The sequence below is a fragment of the Anomaloglossus baeobatrachus genome, chromosome 5 (genome assembly GCF_048569485.1).
Source record: "Anomaloglossus baeobatrachus isolate aAnoBae1 chromosome 5, aAnoBae1.hap1, whole genome shotgun sequence".
NCBI lineage: Eukaryota > Metazoa > Chordata > Amphibia > Anura > Aromobatidae > Anomaloglossus > Anomaloglossus baeobatrachus.
The window spans coordinates 355,772,770-355,789,342 of NC_134357.1; the positions used below are offsets into that span (position 1 = coordinate 355,772,770).

The 16,573-nt window shown below is 48.6% G+C and overlaps 1 protein-coding gene across 2 annotated transcripts in view; it reads left to right on the forward strand.

Annotated features, from left to right (window-relative positions):
- Positions 1-16,573, forward strand: part of ZNF341 (zinc finger protein 341) — a 69,575-nt gene that overhangs the window by 40,515 nt on the left and 12,487 nt on the right. For both annotated transcript variants that reach the window (XM_075349935.1, XM_075349936.1), the window contains 4 exons: positions 2,299-2,395; positions 9,943-10,075; positions 10,186-10,297; positions 11,544-11,614. In XM_075349935.1, coding sequence (XP_075206050.1) covers positions 2,299-2,395; positions 9,943-10,075; positions 10,186-10,297; positions 11,544-11,614 — 413 coding nt within the window. The remainder of the gene's footprint in view (positions 1-2,298; positions 2,396-9,942; positions 10,076-10,185; positions 10,298-11,543; positions 11,615-16,573) is intronic.

The window sequence follows — 16,573 nt, forward strand, 5'->3', positions numbered from 1 at the left end:
AACCTACCGGAAAATTCTAAATGTTTTTCAGTGTACAAAAGTAGAAAACATTTTTAGTATGTGCTGTTCAATATTATGTAGATCAAGCGAGGAGGCAAATAGCCAGTCATGGTACTCATTCCAACTCTGAGATTTAATATGTCCAGACGGGGTTATTATGGTGGCTAATCTTGTTGTTCTGATCCCCCACAATACGATAAAACCAGTATGGTGCTCATATCAGTCTAATATGTCCTGGAACTGTCACAATGCTCAGTCTCTGCAACTTGTTTTTTTTTTTTAACTTTCAGCTCCTTTTCATTAGCATTCTGCCATAACTATAAGTTCTGGATATTTCATTACCTCATTTCCCAGAATGCATTGTGCCCGGCTTTATCCAATGTCATGCCTACCCAGAACTGACACAATGGTCATAAAAAGTGAACCTGACAGCGGATACATGCTGCCCACCCACGGCTTAAGGATTTCCAACATGTGTGACTCTGAAACACTGCAGTGGATAAGAAAGATAATAGTAGTAGATGCTGAAGATACAAAAAGGTGCAATATAGGGTCTTATCCTGGTGGAAATTAATGGATTTTACAGGGAATTGCTCACCTGGGGTAGTTATGCAAGTCACAACTACTGTGAAAGGTATATTGCTGCGCGATGGCTGCTGCAGACCCCGTGTAAACTCAAAATGGATAAATCGGGAGAAGAAACGGGTTAAATCCGCACTGCCATGTATAATATAGAAGGATCCAAGAACGATCAGTTTCGTGATTTTATTGTTCTATGTGTTTCGGAGCAAGACTCTGAAACGCGTAGAAAAATAAAATTACGATACTGATCGTTCCTGGATCCTTCTTTATTATACATAGCAGTGCGGATTTAACTCCTTTCTTCTCTTACTTTTTCCATTTTGTGTTTAAGACAGAAACATAATTTGAAAGACACCAGAGACTAAAGCCTGCTTTACACGGTACGATCTATCGTGCAATTTCATGATCGATCGTACCCGCCCCCGTCGTTTGTGCGTCACGGGCAATTAGTTGCCCGTGGCGCACAAAGTCGTTAACCCCCGTCACACGCACTTACCTGCTGTGCGACGTCGCTGTGGGCGGCGAACATCCTCTTCCTGAAGGGGGAGGGACGTTCGGCGTCACAGCGATGTCACACAGCGGCCGGCCAATAGAAGCGGAGGGGCGGAGATGAGCGGGACGTAAACATCCCGCCCACCTTCCTTCCGCATAGCCGGTGGGTGCCGCAGGACGGAGGAAAGCTGCTGTTCATCGTTCCCGGGGTGTCACACGGAGTGGCGTGCGCTACCCCGGGAACGATGAGCAACCGGCGCCATTTTATTTAAACGAGATTATGAAACCAAGCGACAAGTACACGACTCACGATTTGTGAGCGATACTGCGTCGCTTGGAGGTGTCACACAGCGTCGCTTGGAGTTGTCTCAAGCTATGCCGGATGTGCGTCACACAAACCGTGACCCCCGACGATCTATCGCATGATAGATCGTCTCGTGTAAAGCACCCTTAAGCCTCATGGGAACACTAGTCGAAAAAGTGGGTCTCCAGCAGCTTTTCCGTACCAGCTCTTGTTAACTGACAGGTCTCTCTGTGCATTCGTGTATACGGAGAGACCTGTCAATCATTTTCAGCGGGTGGGGCAAATCCGCCGGGGATTCACCCTTTCCAATTAGTAACCTGTGCGGCTTGGGCCCCAGTGGCTTGTTTTGAGTCAAACATACATAGCTGCAATCATATACAGTGTCTCATGCATGCTGCCCATGGATCAGTAAGTAGGGATCAGTATGTAGCAGGTGTGAAAATATTAGCAAATGCCTCCAATTAGAAATGTAGTATTGTTCTCCTGATGTTATGTTGAGCTATGTCATGTATTTCATGTGCAGACATTACAGTAACTTAGGTATCCATGGGTATGACCACTCATATAGTGACAGTTAGCTGCTCGTGGTCATAACCATGAATACCAAAGCTGTAATGCCCTGCACATGAGGTAAGAGACATGGCTAATCAGGAGAACTATACTATATTTCTAATTAGAGGTATTTGCTAATATTATTATTACTACACCTACTACATATTGGGATAGGATCTTGGAGATGGGAATACCTCTTAAAATTTGATTTAGACATCAGGTTGTCATTCTTGAAGAAATACTGTTACCACGCTTACCACATCAGATATTGGCTTTAACTAGCTGAATTGCATTGCTCAGTATGTGTGGATGGTCATAATTTATTTCCTAGATTAACAGAGTAATATGCGTCTTCTGCTTTGTTTTAGGTGTTTAAAGTGCATGAATAAATACTCCACCCCGGAAGCATTGGAGCAACATTTACAGACCGCAACGCACAGCTACCCCTGTCCACACTGCCAGAAGGTGAAATGATCCACTATTATCCTCTTAGTAAGGCAGCAGTCACACGCCTATTTTAGCATTTGTATTATCTAATGCTGGAGTAACATGTGCCAAATGAGTTAAAGGGGTTACTATATCGCCTCTTTGGGGGACACAGGAGACCATGGGTGTATGCTGCTGTTACTAGGAGGCTGACACTAGGCAAGAAAAAAAAGATTGCTCCTCCTCACTCAGTAGTATACACCAACCAATCTGAGCAAGCTGATCAGTCTTAGCTTAGTGTCCGTAGGAGGCAGACATGTGGCTGCACTCGGCTCTGTTTCTACCGTAGATTTATTGTTGTTTATTAATTTCCTTTTTTTCTTTCAGATACAGCTTGTTACTTGGGCAACAGAGTGTAACCGCTCACTCTGTCATCCCACTTAAAAACCGAGAGAACACTGTAGTCTGATCTCTCTAGTCTGTCTGGCAGAGCCCTACCCCCTGACACATCAAAAGTGTCTCGGGGCGGTCTGGCAGATTGGTTCTTGCCACTATACCCTTAGGGACACTTTGCACACTACGACATCGCAGGTGCAATGTCGGTGGGGTAAAATTGAAAGTGACGCACATCCGGCATCGCAGGCGATATCGGAGTGTGTAAAGCCTTTTTGATACGATTAACTAGCGCAAAATCGTCGTAATCGTATCATCGGTGTAGCGTCGGTCATTTCCATAATTTGGAAATGACCAATGTTACGATGTTGTTTCTCATTCCTGCGGCATTACACATCGCTGTGTATGAAGTCGCAGGAGCGAGGAACAACTCCTACCTGCGTCCTGCGGCTCACGCCAGCTATGCGGAAGGAAGGAGGTGGGCGGGATGTTTACGTCCCATTCATCTCCGCCCCTCCGCTTCTATTAGCCGTGTGACGTCGCTATGACGCCGCACGACCCGCCCCCTTAATAAGGAGGCGGGTCGCCGGCCAGAGCGACGTCGCAGGGCAGGTGAGTGCATGTGAAGCTGGCGTAGCGATAATGTTCGCTACGCCAACTATCACCATGATAGCTGCGACGGGGGCGGGGACTATCGCGCTCGGCATCGCAAGCATCGGCTTGCGATGTCGTAGTGTGCAAAGTGCCCCTTACTCGCTTGCCTCAGAGCCTGACGTGCAGGGAGGCAAGACAGACCGGATTCCCTCCAGCTGACTGACTGACAGTGCTCAGGACTTCTGATGACCTTCTTCCATCTTCAATCTACGAAGAAGGATTCCTGGGCCTTCAGGACAGGTATTTTTCCACCTTATCCCTAGGTCCAGCTCACAGTTTGCCTCCTGCCTTAAAAATTTATGTATGTATTCCTGTATTTGTTTAGTAATGGGTGAGATGTAGGGGGTGTCCCAACAGGCTTTCTAACCTTCCCCTGTTTCTTCTACAGACTCGTTGAAGTGCAGGTCAGCGCAAAACAGCCTTCGTCTGTTTTTTCTGTGCGCCTGCTGTACCCTCTCTCCTCTGACTATCCCAGAATTTGACTTTATGACCTCTTTCCTCCCCTTCCCCTTTTTTCCATGCCCCACCATGTTCCCTGTGCTGCCCAGGAACCAGCCAACTGATTCCTCTAAAATGTACTCCCCGGCTTTTGCCGAGGCCTCCTCTTGCGGCCAGGCCACGTCACCACCCATCTCGACCAATCATACTGTGCACCTTTTTTGGCACCGCTCTCAGGCAATTGGACTTCTCCTCTCTTTCAGTTGCGCAATAACTTGTGTGTGCTCTCCTGCTCCACCTCTGATCACTGTCCTGGGATCCCACTGTGCAACCTCCAGAACATCTTTAGAAGTACAGGCTCCAAACCCGGGATAAACAGCACACTTCTTATGCTGTGGTTTTCAATAAGATTTCTAGCCTATCCACCACACACTCCCCCCCACCCCTCCCCCACCCCACTGCCCACAATAATAGCGTGCCCTATTTCTCACTTCCTGGGAGTGAAACATGCTAATGCATCTAATGCAGGCTTGCATTTGGTGCCCTTAGTCTACACAAAGGATATCCCATGGGCCTTTCTATATGTTTCTTGTTCCTACAATACCATGCTTCCTCACCCCTGGCTCAGAAGCCCTTGCAACCAGTCGCTAGAGTTCGTCCCTTCCCTATCAGGCCGCTATTCTATTCAGATCTGTTTGATCCAACTATGGTGTTCAGACCAAGTCCACAGCTTTGGAGAATTTACCTATGCTCACAGCCTTTAAGTTTTTCTAGTCGTATTTTAATCTTCCCTGTAGGTGACAAGTTCATGTCACTTATGTTCAGGTTGGTCTCACCCTGTCATCCCATACCAACATACAGAACCTCTTGCCAAGTCTGCCCCTGTGGTTCATGGGGTCAGTCCTCTGTGCTGTGCTGTTGTGTCAACGAAGCAGTGTCTGCCTGTTTTTGTCTCCTTACAGCTAATGACAGTCTCAACATATTCACAATAATATCTCGATGAAGTTTATGCAAGATAAGCAAATCCACATTCAGAGGATCCATTGCTTTCTTCCATTTCAGGGCTGTCGCCTGTCTGGGAAAGATACAGAGAGAGTCCAGAGACCAAACATCCTAGCAAAGACGGTCTTCATCATTGTCATCTGTTTGCCAGTTTTCTCCCATATGCCAGTAGAGACCTTCATTTCTATGAGAGAGCCCCTCAGGTTTTTCATTTCCGTCTCTTCTTAATACAATGGTAGGACAGCAGCGCTTGTTTTTCTCTGCACCTCAAGCTTATAGGATGGTGGATCCCTCTAGGCTCACGAGGATGCAGTCTCTGCTACCAAGGATATCTTCCATGGAACCTATGGGCGGCTTCTGTTGCACGGACTTGCAGATGTTTCTTTTCACTCACTTTTTCTAGGCTGCTGAAAGGACCACGGGTCTCACTGTCAGGTCACGGCATATCTTTCTGCTTAAGACACTTTTCTAGTATTCTTATGAGGTCTGTGCCTCAGAAGACAGTCCTCTTCCTTTTTCGTTTATGGCAGAGCATCCCTGATTCTGATAGCATCCAATGTATGTAACAGGATTCCTCAGTTTGTATCCAGGCATGGCAATCCTTAGATGTTGTCTCTGTCATCCTGTGAGTTCTGGAACAGAGGTACCTCACAGAGGTAGTCTTCTTTCTCGCAAACACCTTGGGGAAAGCTTTCATACCTGTTTTCCTGATCCATTCTATTCTAAGGGGTACTTTGCACACAGAGATAAATCTGCGGCAGATCTGTGGTTGCAGTGAAATTGTGGACAATCAGTGCCAGGTTTGTGGCTGTGTACAAATGGAATAATATGTCCACAATTTCACTGCAACCACAGATCTGCCAAAGATTTATCTGTGTGTGCAAAGTAACCCTAAGGGGCACTTTGCACACTGCGACATCGCAGGTGCGATGTCGGTGGGGTCAAATTGAAAATGACGCACTTCCGGCATCGCATGCGACATCGCAGTGTGTAAAGGCTGGATGATACGATTAACGAGCGCAAAAGCGTCGTAATCGTATCATCGGTGCAGCGTCGGCGTAATCCATGATTACGCTGACGCGACGGTCCGATGTTGTTCCTCGCTCCTGCGGCATCACACATCGCTGTGTGTGAAGTCGCAGGAGCGAGGAACGTCTCCTACCGGCCTCACTGCGGCTTCCGTAGGATATGCGGAAGGAAGGAGGTGGGCAGGATGTTTACATCCTGCTCATCTCTGCCCCTCCGCTCTGATTGGCTGCCTGCCGTGTGACGTCGCAGTGACGCCGCACGACCCGCCCCCTTAACAAGGAGGCGGGTCGCCGGCCACAGGGACGTCGCACGGCAGGTGAGTGTGTGTGTGAAGCTGGCGTAGCGATAACTTTCGCTACGCCAGCTATCACCACATATCGCTGCTGCGACGGGGGCGGGCACTATCACACTCGGCATCGCAGCATCGGGCTGCGATGTCGTAGTGTGCAAAGCCCGCCTTAGAGCTCCGTTTTCTCCATTTAGGGCTTTGATCTCTATCAAAGTGGGGAAGCTCTCTTCTCCTTCCTCCCTCCTAACCTTTTTTGCCCTCGGACCTTGATTCTGGTCTTTTCCTCGGTTTTTTTCCAAGGTCCAGTCTCTGCCTTTTTACTCCTTTCATGGGATTTAGCTTGCCATTCACGGATCAAGTTTTCCCTTAAGGTGGGTACGTTCGGTAAGTCTCTAGTGGCCTCCTGTGGGTCTCTGGGAACTCATCTGGGGTTGAATGCTCTATAGCGCTCTCCTTTGAATCCCTTCTAGTCTTCTTTCCCTTGTTTCCAGGGAAAAGGTTTTTCAGCGACAATCACTTCCCTGGGCGTGTCTCAGAACTAGCAGCCCTGGTTTGCTGTTCTTCCTTCCTAACCTTCATCTGAACAAGGTGATCCTATGTCCGATTTCCTCTCCTCTCCTAAGGCAGTTCACACTCTTCTCCCTTGAGTGAGATATCTTCTTTGTTTCTTTTTTTTCCTCCTTCTCAACCTCGTGACCCGTCTCTAAGATATATTGTACCTGATCAGAGTGTGTCTCAGTGCCCCTTCTGTCTAGCACAGTTTACTTAGTTGCTCTGATTTTATGTGCAGGATCCAGAGAATCTTCATAATGGTCTTCTGATCTGGATTTGCTCTACCATTCTGGACACACATTTGGCTAAGGACAGAGGGCCCTTGCTGAGGTTTCCGTTTTTTTTTTTTTTTATCTATGCCTTCTTATTCGTTCGTCAGGCCCCTGTTGGCAGCTTTTTTACGCTGTTCCAGTTATCTGCTCTTACCTTTTTCAAGTTCTGCTTGGTATACACCTTTCTTACCTTTTTCTTTGGCAGTTCAGGACTAGGCAAAAGGGCCTTGCAACTTACAATAGCCAGTTTCGACCTGAACCACTGCCATTTTCCTCTAGTGTTTGCTCTTCCCACCCTTGGGGACTATTTGGGAAATCCATTGGTTACCTGTGTCTCCCATTGAAGCGATAGAGAAAAGAAGATTTTGGGTACTCACCATAAAATCTTTTTCAGAGCCTTCATTGGGGGACACATCACCTGCCCTTGTAGATGCTTCTTTTGGACCAGTCTTTATATTTCAGGTTGCTTTTCTTACTGCTTTCTCACTAACTGATCAGCTTGGCTTCGGTTGGTAGGTTTATACTACTGAGGAGAAGCTAACCTTTTTCTTGCCTAGTGTCAGCCTCCTAGTTGCAGCAGCACGCACCCATGGGTTACCTAATGAAGGCTCCGAAAGAGAGATTGAGTGAATACTCCAAATTTTCTTTCTCTTACAAAGTTCATTTTATTCAACAGATTTTGGAATAATAATTTCCACAATTGGATGTGTTTTAACAAAAAAAAAAAGTTCCTGTGCTGAGATAATCTTTATATATGTGTCCCTGCTATGTATGGTTTAATGGTTGTTTCTGACTGCACGGGGCAATGGTCTGATCATACCACATTTCCTGGGCTGGGGAGAAAGTAAAAAAGTATACAGACATTACAGGATGGGATCGCAAATTAATTTTTTCTTTCTGGTAAAACATTTTTTAAAAACGGGTATGGAAATGTTTTACCTCACAAAAAGAATCATGTGATTCCATGTAATCCCCTGCTATAATGTCTTTATACTCTTTGGAGTCCTCAACTGCCCAGGAGATGTGGTATGATCAGCCCATGTCCCTGTACGGTCAGACACGGCCGTTACACAGTACACAGCAGGGATACATATATAGGAGTATCTTAGCACAGGAACATTTTTTTTAAACACATTCAGTTGTAGAATTTATTATTTCAAGATTTGATTATTCAAATGAGCTTTGCGGGGAAAACCCTTTTAATACATTTAAAGCATTTTTGGGCTGTTTGTGGGACAAAAAAAAGAAGGGCTAGAAGATTAAGTAGTGGGCCCAACTTAGTGAAACTAACAAGTAGAAAAAACTCCCCTATATAATAATCTTTATTTAATCAAGCACTAAAAACACTCATTGGAGTCCCCATACATAATCATATACTGTACAACATGATACAGTATACAGGAATACTGGGATAAATGACACTATTAACTTATAGTGATCAAGGGATAAAGGTATGAAAAATAACCGATAATCACCTGCAGAAGCTACAAGATAAATATACTGGATGTAAAGTAGGCTAATTATGACCCTTAATCTTTCCCTATACATTTCCTGTCTGACCGCGGAGCTTGACACCCTAACTGTGAACGTAATGGTGTTTGCATTTAACTAAAGGCCGCTTTACACACTGCGATATCGGTACCGATATTGCCATCGTGCATACCCGCCCCCATCGGTTGTGCGACACGGGCAAATCTCTGCCCGTGTCGCACAACATCGCCTGGACCCGTCACACGGACTTACCTTCCCTGCGACGTCGCTGTGACCGGCGTACCGCCTACTTTCTAAGGGGGCGGTTCGATTAGCGTCACAGCAGCGTCACTGAACCGCCGCCCAATAGAAGCGGAGGGGCGGAGATGAGCGGGACGAACATCCCGCCCACCTCCTGACTTCCGCATTGTGGCCGGGAGGCAGGTAAGGAGAGGTTAATCGTTCCTGCGGTGTCACACGGAGCGATGTGTGCTGCCGCAGGAACGAGTAACAACTTCGTTACTGCTGCAGTAACGATATTTGAGAATGGACCCCCATGTCGCCGATGAGCGATTTTGCACGTTTTTGCGACGATGCAAAATCGCTCATAGGTGTCACACGCAACGGCATCACTACAGCCGGATGTGCGTCACAAAATCCGTGACCCCAACGAGATCGCTGTAGCGATCTCATAGCGTATAAAGCCCGCTTTAGACTCTTTCTGTAATATCCCCACTTACTCATAAAAGTATAAATATTAATAAATATATAGCACTCCTCTAATATGTTAATATAGTCAAGTGTGGTCCCCATAAGGTACTAAAAATCTTTATTGACCAGTGGTCTCACTGGCCAAAAAATCCATCCATTTTAGTAGGACAATTTATTTTCCCAATGCGTTTTTCCTCATAGCCGGTGAGGTTCACAGGCGACATAGGGACCATCCAGAGCTGAAGAAAAATGATCCACTCGGTAAGGCATGGTGTCATAGTGCAGCATACATTCCAACGCACCACACATGCTTTAAAAAATGAGACCGGAAGTGACATCTGTGGTGCAACATGCGTTCCACTGCACTCCAAGACAGGAAGTGATGTCAACAGACAATGACATCACTTCCTCAACAAAAGAATGCGGGGAAGGCCAGCCTTATGCATAGTTCGTGCATGAGTCCAATAACCTACTCATTTTGATGGCACAACAGTTTCAATAACTTTGAATGATACAGAATTAATATCCCCTCCATGCACCAAATGAACAAATCAGGCAGGAGCTTTAGGAGATTGAAAGTGAGACAAACCCTTTAACATTTTTTAGCTGCTGAAGCATCATAGCCAAAAGCGTATCTGAGCGGAGGGTTGTCAGTCGTGTATTTTAAAGGTTAGACTAGGATATTGTCAAAATGAGGGTCCAGCAACATTAAATGGCCACCAAGTTTACTCATATTTCCAACTCTTATCACAGCTTTTTATACTTTTTGTTTTTAGGTGTTTCCATGTGAACGATATCTTAGGAGACACTTGCCCACACATGGAGGAGGAGGCCGTTACAAGTGTCAGATCTGTAAGAAATTATTTAGAAGGGAGCACTACCTGAAGCTTCACAGTCACATCCATTCAGGTAGTCATGTCCCATGGCCTCAATTTGGGAGGTTTCTTGAGGGAAATATTTTTTTTCCTAATTTTGTAACTTACATTAATAACTGCGCAGCTTTTTTCTTGCTATTTTAGGTGAAAAACCATTCCGATGTTCATTGTGTGAGTCTGCATTCAATCGAAAGGACAAGCTGAAGAGACACATGCTGATTCACGAGCCCTACAAACAATACAAGTGCCCCTTTGCGTATGTGTTTACCCCTCTTTTGCATTTTGCTGGATTTTAATGTATTTTGTGATAAAACAACTATACCTTTAGTACATAAAGCAAGAAAAGCGAGGCTTATGCTTCATAGGGCAACAGTGCTGATACCAATATAGTGGCGAAGCAAGGACAAATTCTCACCTTATTCCATTCTGCTGAGAGCATAATATCCATATAAACCTTTAAGGAAACCAACGATTGTCTAGGCAGCCTTCTTTCCTTCTCCGAAAATGGATGAAAGAGAGAGTATGTGTGAGAGGTGCCAATCTTTCTGTCCGGTCCAGCAGGCGTCCTTGGTGCGGCTTCTGTCCCTCCTCACCGCGTTGATCGCTGTCCTTTTATCATTGACGTGGATATCGCCTCATGCATCATCCACATAGCCAGGTAATATGCCGCATCTGCACAGAGCCATCACTGGCTCGCACAGGTGCATTATGCTCTGTCCTACTGTGGGCAGAACCTGATACATAGGTACATATGCAAGAAATGGCGACATCTCTGCGCAGGAACAAACTTTTTTAGTTTCATGCACCAGTGATGGCTCTGCGTGTGCGCAAGATTTCACCTGGCTGTGTGGATGATGCAGGAGGTGTCATCCTTGGCAATCATAACATGAGGACGGCTATCAGTGCGGAGAGGAGGGATAGACGCCACAGAAAGCACACCCATCAGACTAGACCAAAAGGTTTACATACAGCACAGGAGATTTTCAAACGGTATTTGGAGTGTATGCAGGGGGAGTCAGGGGGTAATCTGCACCTTTATGGTAAAGGCACTGCTGGTGATAGCTTTGGTTTATACATGAAAATTTGATGGCAGGTTCCCTTTAATATTTTGCAGCTTGAGAAGCCATAGGGTCAGAGCACAAGGGGCTCCTCCATTCTTCCATTATGTCCTCCTCCATTCTTCATCAGGGATCCTGTGTATGACGTACTCCAAGCCTAGTCTGACCACAGATACCTTTACAGTATACAGGAGAAAGATAGCTGAAGAGGATCGGGCTGTTGGATTTTTACATGCCGGATCTTTTATTTTTTGAGATAGATAAACCATCAGAAGAGCTGTCTGGTGGCTTCTTCTATCTCTCACTATTAAGAACAGATGCTTTCTTACTAAAACCGAATGTGCATTTGTATAGGTGGTAAATTGGACAACCATTCAGTAATGTATAGCATCGTGATGAAAAAAAGCAACATAAATTACATTTTTTGTGTCCAACTTTTTACAGATCTCATACCGGATGCAACAAGGAGTTTAATCGTCCAGATAAGCTAAAAGCTCATGTTCTGTCCCATTCCGGTAAGTTCCTACCTATGGCGAAGACATCTGTGCACAGGTTTTTATAGGAACATGAACAATCAAATCAACTCCTCAGTGTAAAAAGCTATATAAATCAAGTTCCTAAACCCAAGATTATGCTTATTGTGTGTTTAGGGTTAGAATCCACACTTTGCATTGTACGAGGAGCTGCTGATAAGGAATGAGATCAAAAAATGAAACTTTACATTTATGGCCTAATACACACGGCGAGAAAAACGGTGCGAGTGGAGTGCGATAAAAAAATTGCATTCCACTCGGACCAATATTAGCCTGTGTGTCAGCACCCATGAGCGATTATTTTCTCAGCCCTAATCGGACCGAGAAAACAATCGCAGCATGCTGCGATTGTAATGCGCTCATTGTTGCTCTCGCACCCATTCAAGTCAATGGGGCGAGAGAAAAATCTCACTGCACTCGCGGTACACTGGTGTACCGCGAGTGCAGTGCGAGAATGGCAATAGCCGGCTACGGAGGAGAGAGGGAGATAAATCCCTCCCTCCCCTCCTCCGTGCCGGCCCGCCTCTCCACAGCACCGGTCTGCCCCTCCTCAGTGCCGGCCCGCCCCCCGCAGCTCAGGTCCGCTCGCACGGTCGGACCTCAGTTGCAGGCACACTTGCATGACACTCAGCTCTGCTGTGCTGCCAGCGTGGGCGAAGTGTCATGCGAGGGGATCGCAGTATTCCCCATGTGGCCCCAGCCTATTCCACATACTCTCCACTGATGTCAACACACTTTTCTTTGTCGCTCCATTGGGAGACCCAGACAATTGGGGTGTATAGCTTCTGCCTCCGGAGGCCACACAAAGTATTACACTCAAAAGTGTAAAGCCCCTCCCCTTCTGCCTATACACCCCCCCGTGCATCACGGGCTCCTCAGTTTTTATGCTTTGTGCGAAGGAGGCACACATGCACGCATAGCTCCACAATTTAGTCAGCAGCAGCTGCTGACTATATCGGATGGAAGAAAAGAGGGCCCATAACAGGGCCCCCGGCATGCTCCCTTCTCACCCCACTCTGGTCGGCGGTGCTGTTAAGGTTGAGGTACCCATTGCGGGTACATAGGCAGGAGCCACATGCTGTTTTCCTTCCCCATCCCTTAAGGGCTCTGGGTGAAGTGGGATCCTAATCGGTCTCCAGGCACTGGAACCGTGCTCCCTCCGCAGCCCCTGGGGAATCTGCTGGACAGGAGCTGGTTATCGTCAGGGACAAGGCCCTGCTACTGTGAGGTACTCTGTGTCCCCTTGGGGACGGCGCATGGAGCACTTGTGTCATACACGCTGCAGCACTGCTGGGTGTGTTAGTGCGCCGGGAATACCGCGCTGACCGCGCTTGTTTGCCGCCCGCGCTTATAACTTTAGTCCCCGGCTTCTGCGGCCTAGTACCCCATATTCCCGCCCCCGGGCCTGCCAGTCAGGGGAAGGGAGGGACGCTGCACTGGACGTCAGCGCTGAGGGCTGGAGCATACTTTGTATCCTCCTCCCCCCTCACTGAGCACCGTGGGGCACCAGATTCCCGCACTTTCTAGGGCACGCCCACGGCCCCCTCCTCCTCACAGAACGCCGGCAGCCATTCCTGTCAGCACTTCTGAAGCTGGAGAGGAGAGACAACACGGCTCTGGGAGGCCCAGGCAGGGAATCTGGTGGTCACACAACCGCTTTGGGCAGTCGGTAAGCCGCACCTGTTTCTAGGTGCTGGCCCCCCTGGGTGCCGCAGTGTGTATATATATATATGCCTATATGCTATACATTTACTCTGTACGGTCGCACTGTTAGTTTTTGGCTATATACCCTCCTGGATTGTACTCAGAGGAGACAACAGCATGTCGTCCGCAAAAAGCAAGGGTGCCAAAGCACAGGCTTACTTTGCAACCTGTACCTCATGTGCGGCTATACTACCGGCAGGTTCCACCTACCCTCATTGTGTGCAATGCTCGGCCCCTGTGGCACTTACTCAGCCGGAGCCTCTGCCACTGGTGGCCCAAGTGGAACCACCTGCTACCACTGTCCAGGTGACAGGGACGGAGTTTGCAGTATTCGCTGACAAACTTGCTGAGAGTATGGATAAATGGTCTGCTAAGATACTAGAAGCCTTGCAGTCCAGGCCGGTAACACAGGCCCCGGGCACTGTTGAATCATTGACCCCAGGCCCCCCTCGGTTGGAGCAGCAAAGTGCTCCTGGGGTGACTCATAGGTCCCAAGGTGAGGTCTCTGACACGGACCGCAGTCCCAGACCGCCTAAGCGGGCTCGCTGGGAGCTTCCCTCGACGTCATCACACTGCTCAGGGTCTCAGCAGGAGGACTCTCTAGAGGATGAAGCGGAGGTGGCAGATCAGGATTCTGATCCTGAGGCCGCTCTCAACCTAGATACACCTGAAGGAGACGCCATAGTGAATGACCTTATAGCGTCCATCAATCAGGTGTTGGATCTTTCTCCCCCAGCTCCTCCAATTGAGGAGTCAGCTTCTCAGCAGGAGAAATTCCGTTTTAGGTTTCCCAAACGTACAATGAGTACGTTTCTGGATCACTCCGACTTCAGAGAGGCAGTCCAGAAACACCGAGCTTGTCCAGATACGCGCTTTTCTAAGCGCCTTAAGGACACGCGTTATCCCTTCCCCCCTGACGTTGTCAAGGGTTGGGCTCAGTGTCCCAAGGTGGATCCTCCAGTCTCCAGACTGGCGGCTAGATCCATAGTTGAAGTGGAAGATGGGGCTTCACTCAAAGATGCCACTGACAGACAGATGGAGCTCTGGTTGAAATCCATCTATGAGGCTATCGGCGCGTCCTTTGCTCCGGCATTCGCAGCCGTATGGGCACTCCAAGCTATCTCAGCTTGTCACGCGCAGATTAATGCAGTCACACGTGCCTCTGCTCCGCAGGTGGTGTCCTTAACCTCTCAGGCGTCGGCGTTTGCGTCCTACGCCATTAATGCTGTCCTGGACTCTGCGAGCCGTACGGCGGTAGCATCCGCCAATTCGGTGGCAGTCCGCAGGGCCATGTGGCTACGTGAATGGAAGGCAGACTCTGCTTCCAAAAAGTTCTTAACCGGTTTGCCATTTTCTGGCGACCGCCTGTTTGGTGAGCGATTGGATGAAATCATTAAACAATCCAAGGGAAAGGACTCATCCTTACCCCAGTCCAAACCAAATAGACCTCAACAACAGAAGGTACAATCGAGGTTTCGGTCCTTTCGGCCCGCGGGCAGGTCTCAATTCTCCTCGTCCAACAGGCCACAGAAGGGTCAGACGAACTCCGATTCATGGCGGTCTAAGTCACGTCCTAAAAAGACCGCCGGAGGAACCGCTCCCAAAGCGGCCTCCTCATGACTTTCGGCCTCTTCACACCGCATCCTCGGTCGGTGGCAGGCTCTCCCGCTTTTGCGACGCCTGGCTGCCACAGGTACAAGACCGTTGGGTGAGAGACATTCTGTCTCACGGTTACAGGATAGAGTTCAGCTCTCGTCCTCTGACTCGATTCTTCAGAACATCTCCGCCCCCCGAGCGAGCCGATGCTCTTCTTCAGGCGGTGTGCACTCTGAAGGCAGAAGGAGTGGTGATCCCTGTTCCTCTTCAGCAACAGGGTCACGGTTTTTACTCCAACTTGTTTGTGGTGCCAAAAAAGGACGGATCTTTCCGTCCTGTTCTGGACCTAAAACTGCTCAACAAACACGTAAAAACCAGGCAGTTCCGGATGGAATCGCTCCGCTCCGTCATCGCCTCAATGTCCCAAGGAGATTTCCTAGCATCAATCGACATCAAAGATGCTTATCTCCACGTACCGATTGCACCAGAGCATCAGCGCTTCCTGCGTTTCGCCATAGGGGACGAACACCTTCAGTTCGTGGCACTGCCTTTCGGCCTGGCGACAGCACCACGGGTCTTCACCAAGGTCATGGCAACAGTGGTAGGAGTCCTACACTCTCAGGGACACTCGGTGATCCCTTACTTAGACGATCTGCTTGTCAAGGCACCCTCTCGAGTGGCATGCCAACACAGCCTGGACATTGCTCTGGAGACTCTCCAGAGATTCGGGTGGATCATCAATTTCCCAAAGTCAAATCTGACACCGGCCCAATCACTGACATATCTCGGCATGGAGTTTCATACTCTCTCAGCGATAGTGAAGCTTCCGCTGGACAAACAGCGTTCACTACAGACAGGGGTGCAATCTCTCCTTCAAGGCCAGTCACACCCCTTGAGGCGCCTCATGCACTTCCTAGGGAAGATGGTGGCAGCAATGGAGGCAGTTCCTTTTGCGCAGTTTCATCTGCGTCCACTTCAATGGGACATTCTCCGCAAGTGGGACAGGAAGTCGTCGTCCCTCGACAGGAACGTCTCCCTTTCTCAGGCAGCCAAAGCCTCCCTTCGGTGGTGGCTTCTTCCCACTTCATTGTCGAAGGGGAAATCCTTCCTACCCCCATCCTGGGCGGTGGTCACGACGGACGCGAGTCTGTCAGGGTGGGGAGCGGTCTTTCTCCACCACAGGGCTCAGGGTACCTGGACTCAGCCAGAGTCCTCCCTTCAGATCAATGTTCTGGAGATAAGGGCAGTGTATCTTGCCCTAAAGGCGTTCCAGCCGTGGCTGGAAGGCAAGCAGATCCGAATTCAGTCGGACAACTCCACAGCGGTGGCATACATCAACCACCAAGGCGGAACACGCAGTCGGCAAGCCTTCCAGGAAGTCCGGCAGATTCTGCTGTGGGTGGAAGCCACAGCATCCACCATATCCGCAGTTCACATCCCGGGCGTAGAAAACTGGGAAGCAGACTTTCTCAGTCGCCAGGGCATGGACGCAGGGGAATGGTCCCTTCACCCGGACGTGTTTCAAGAGATCTGTTGCCGCTGGGGGATGCCGGACGTCGACCTAATGGCGTCCCGGCACAACAACAAGGTCCCGGCATTCATGGCACGGTCTCAAGATCACAGAGCTTTGGCGGCAGACGC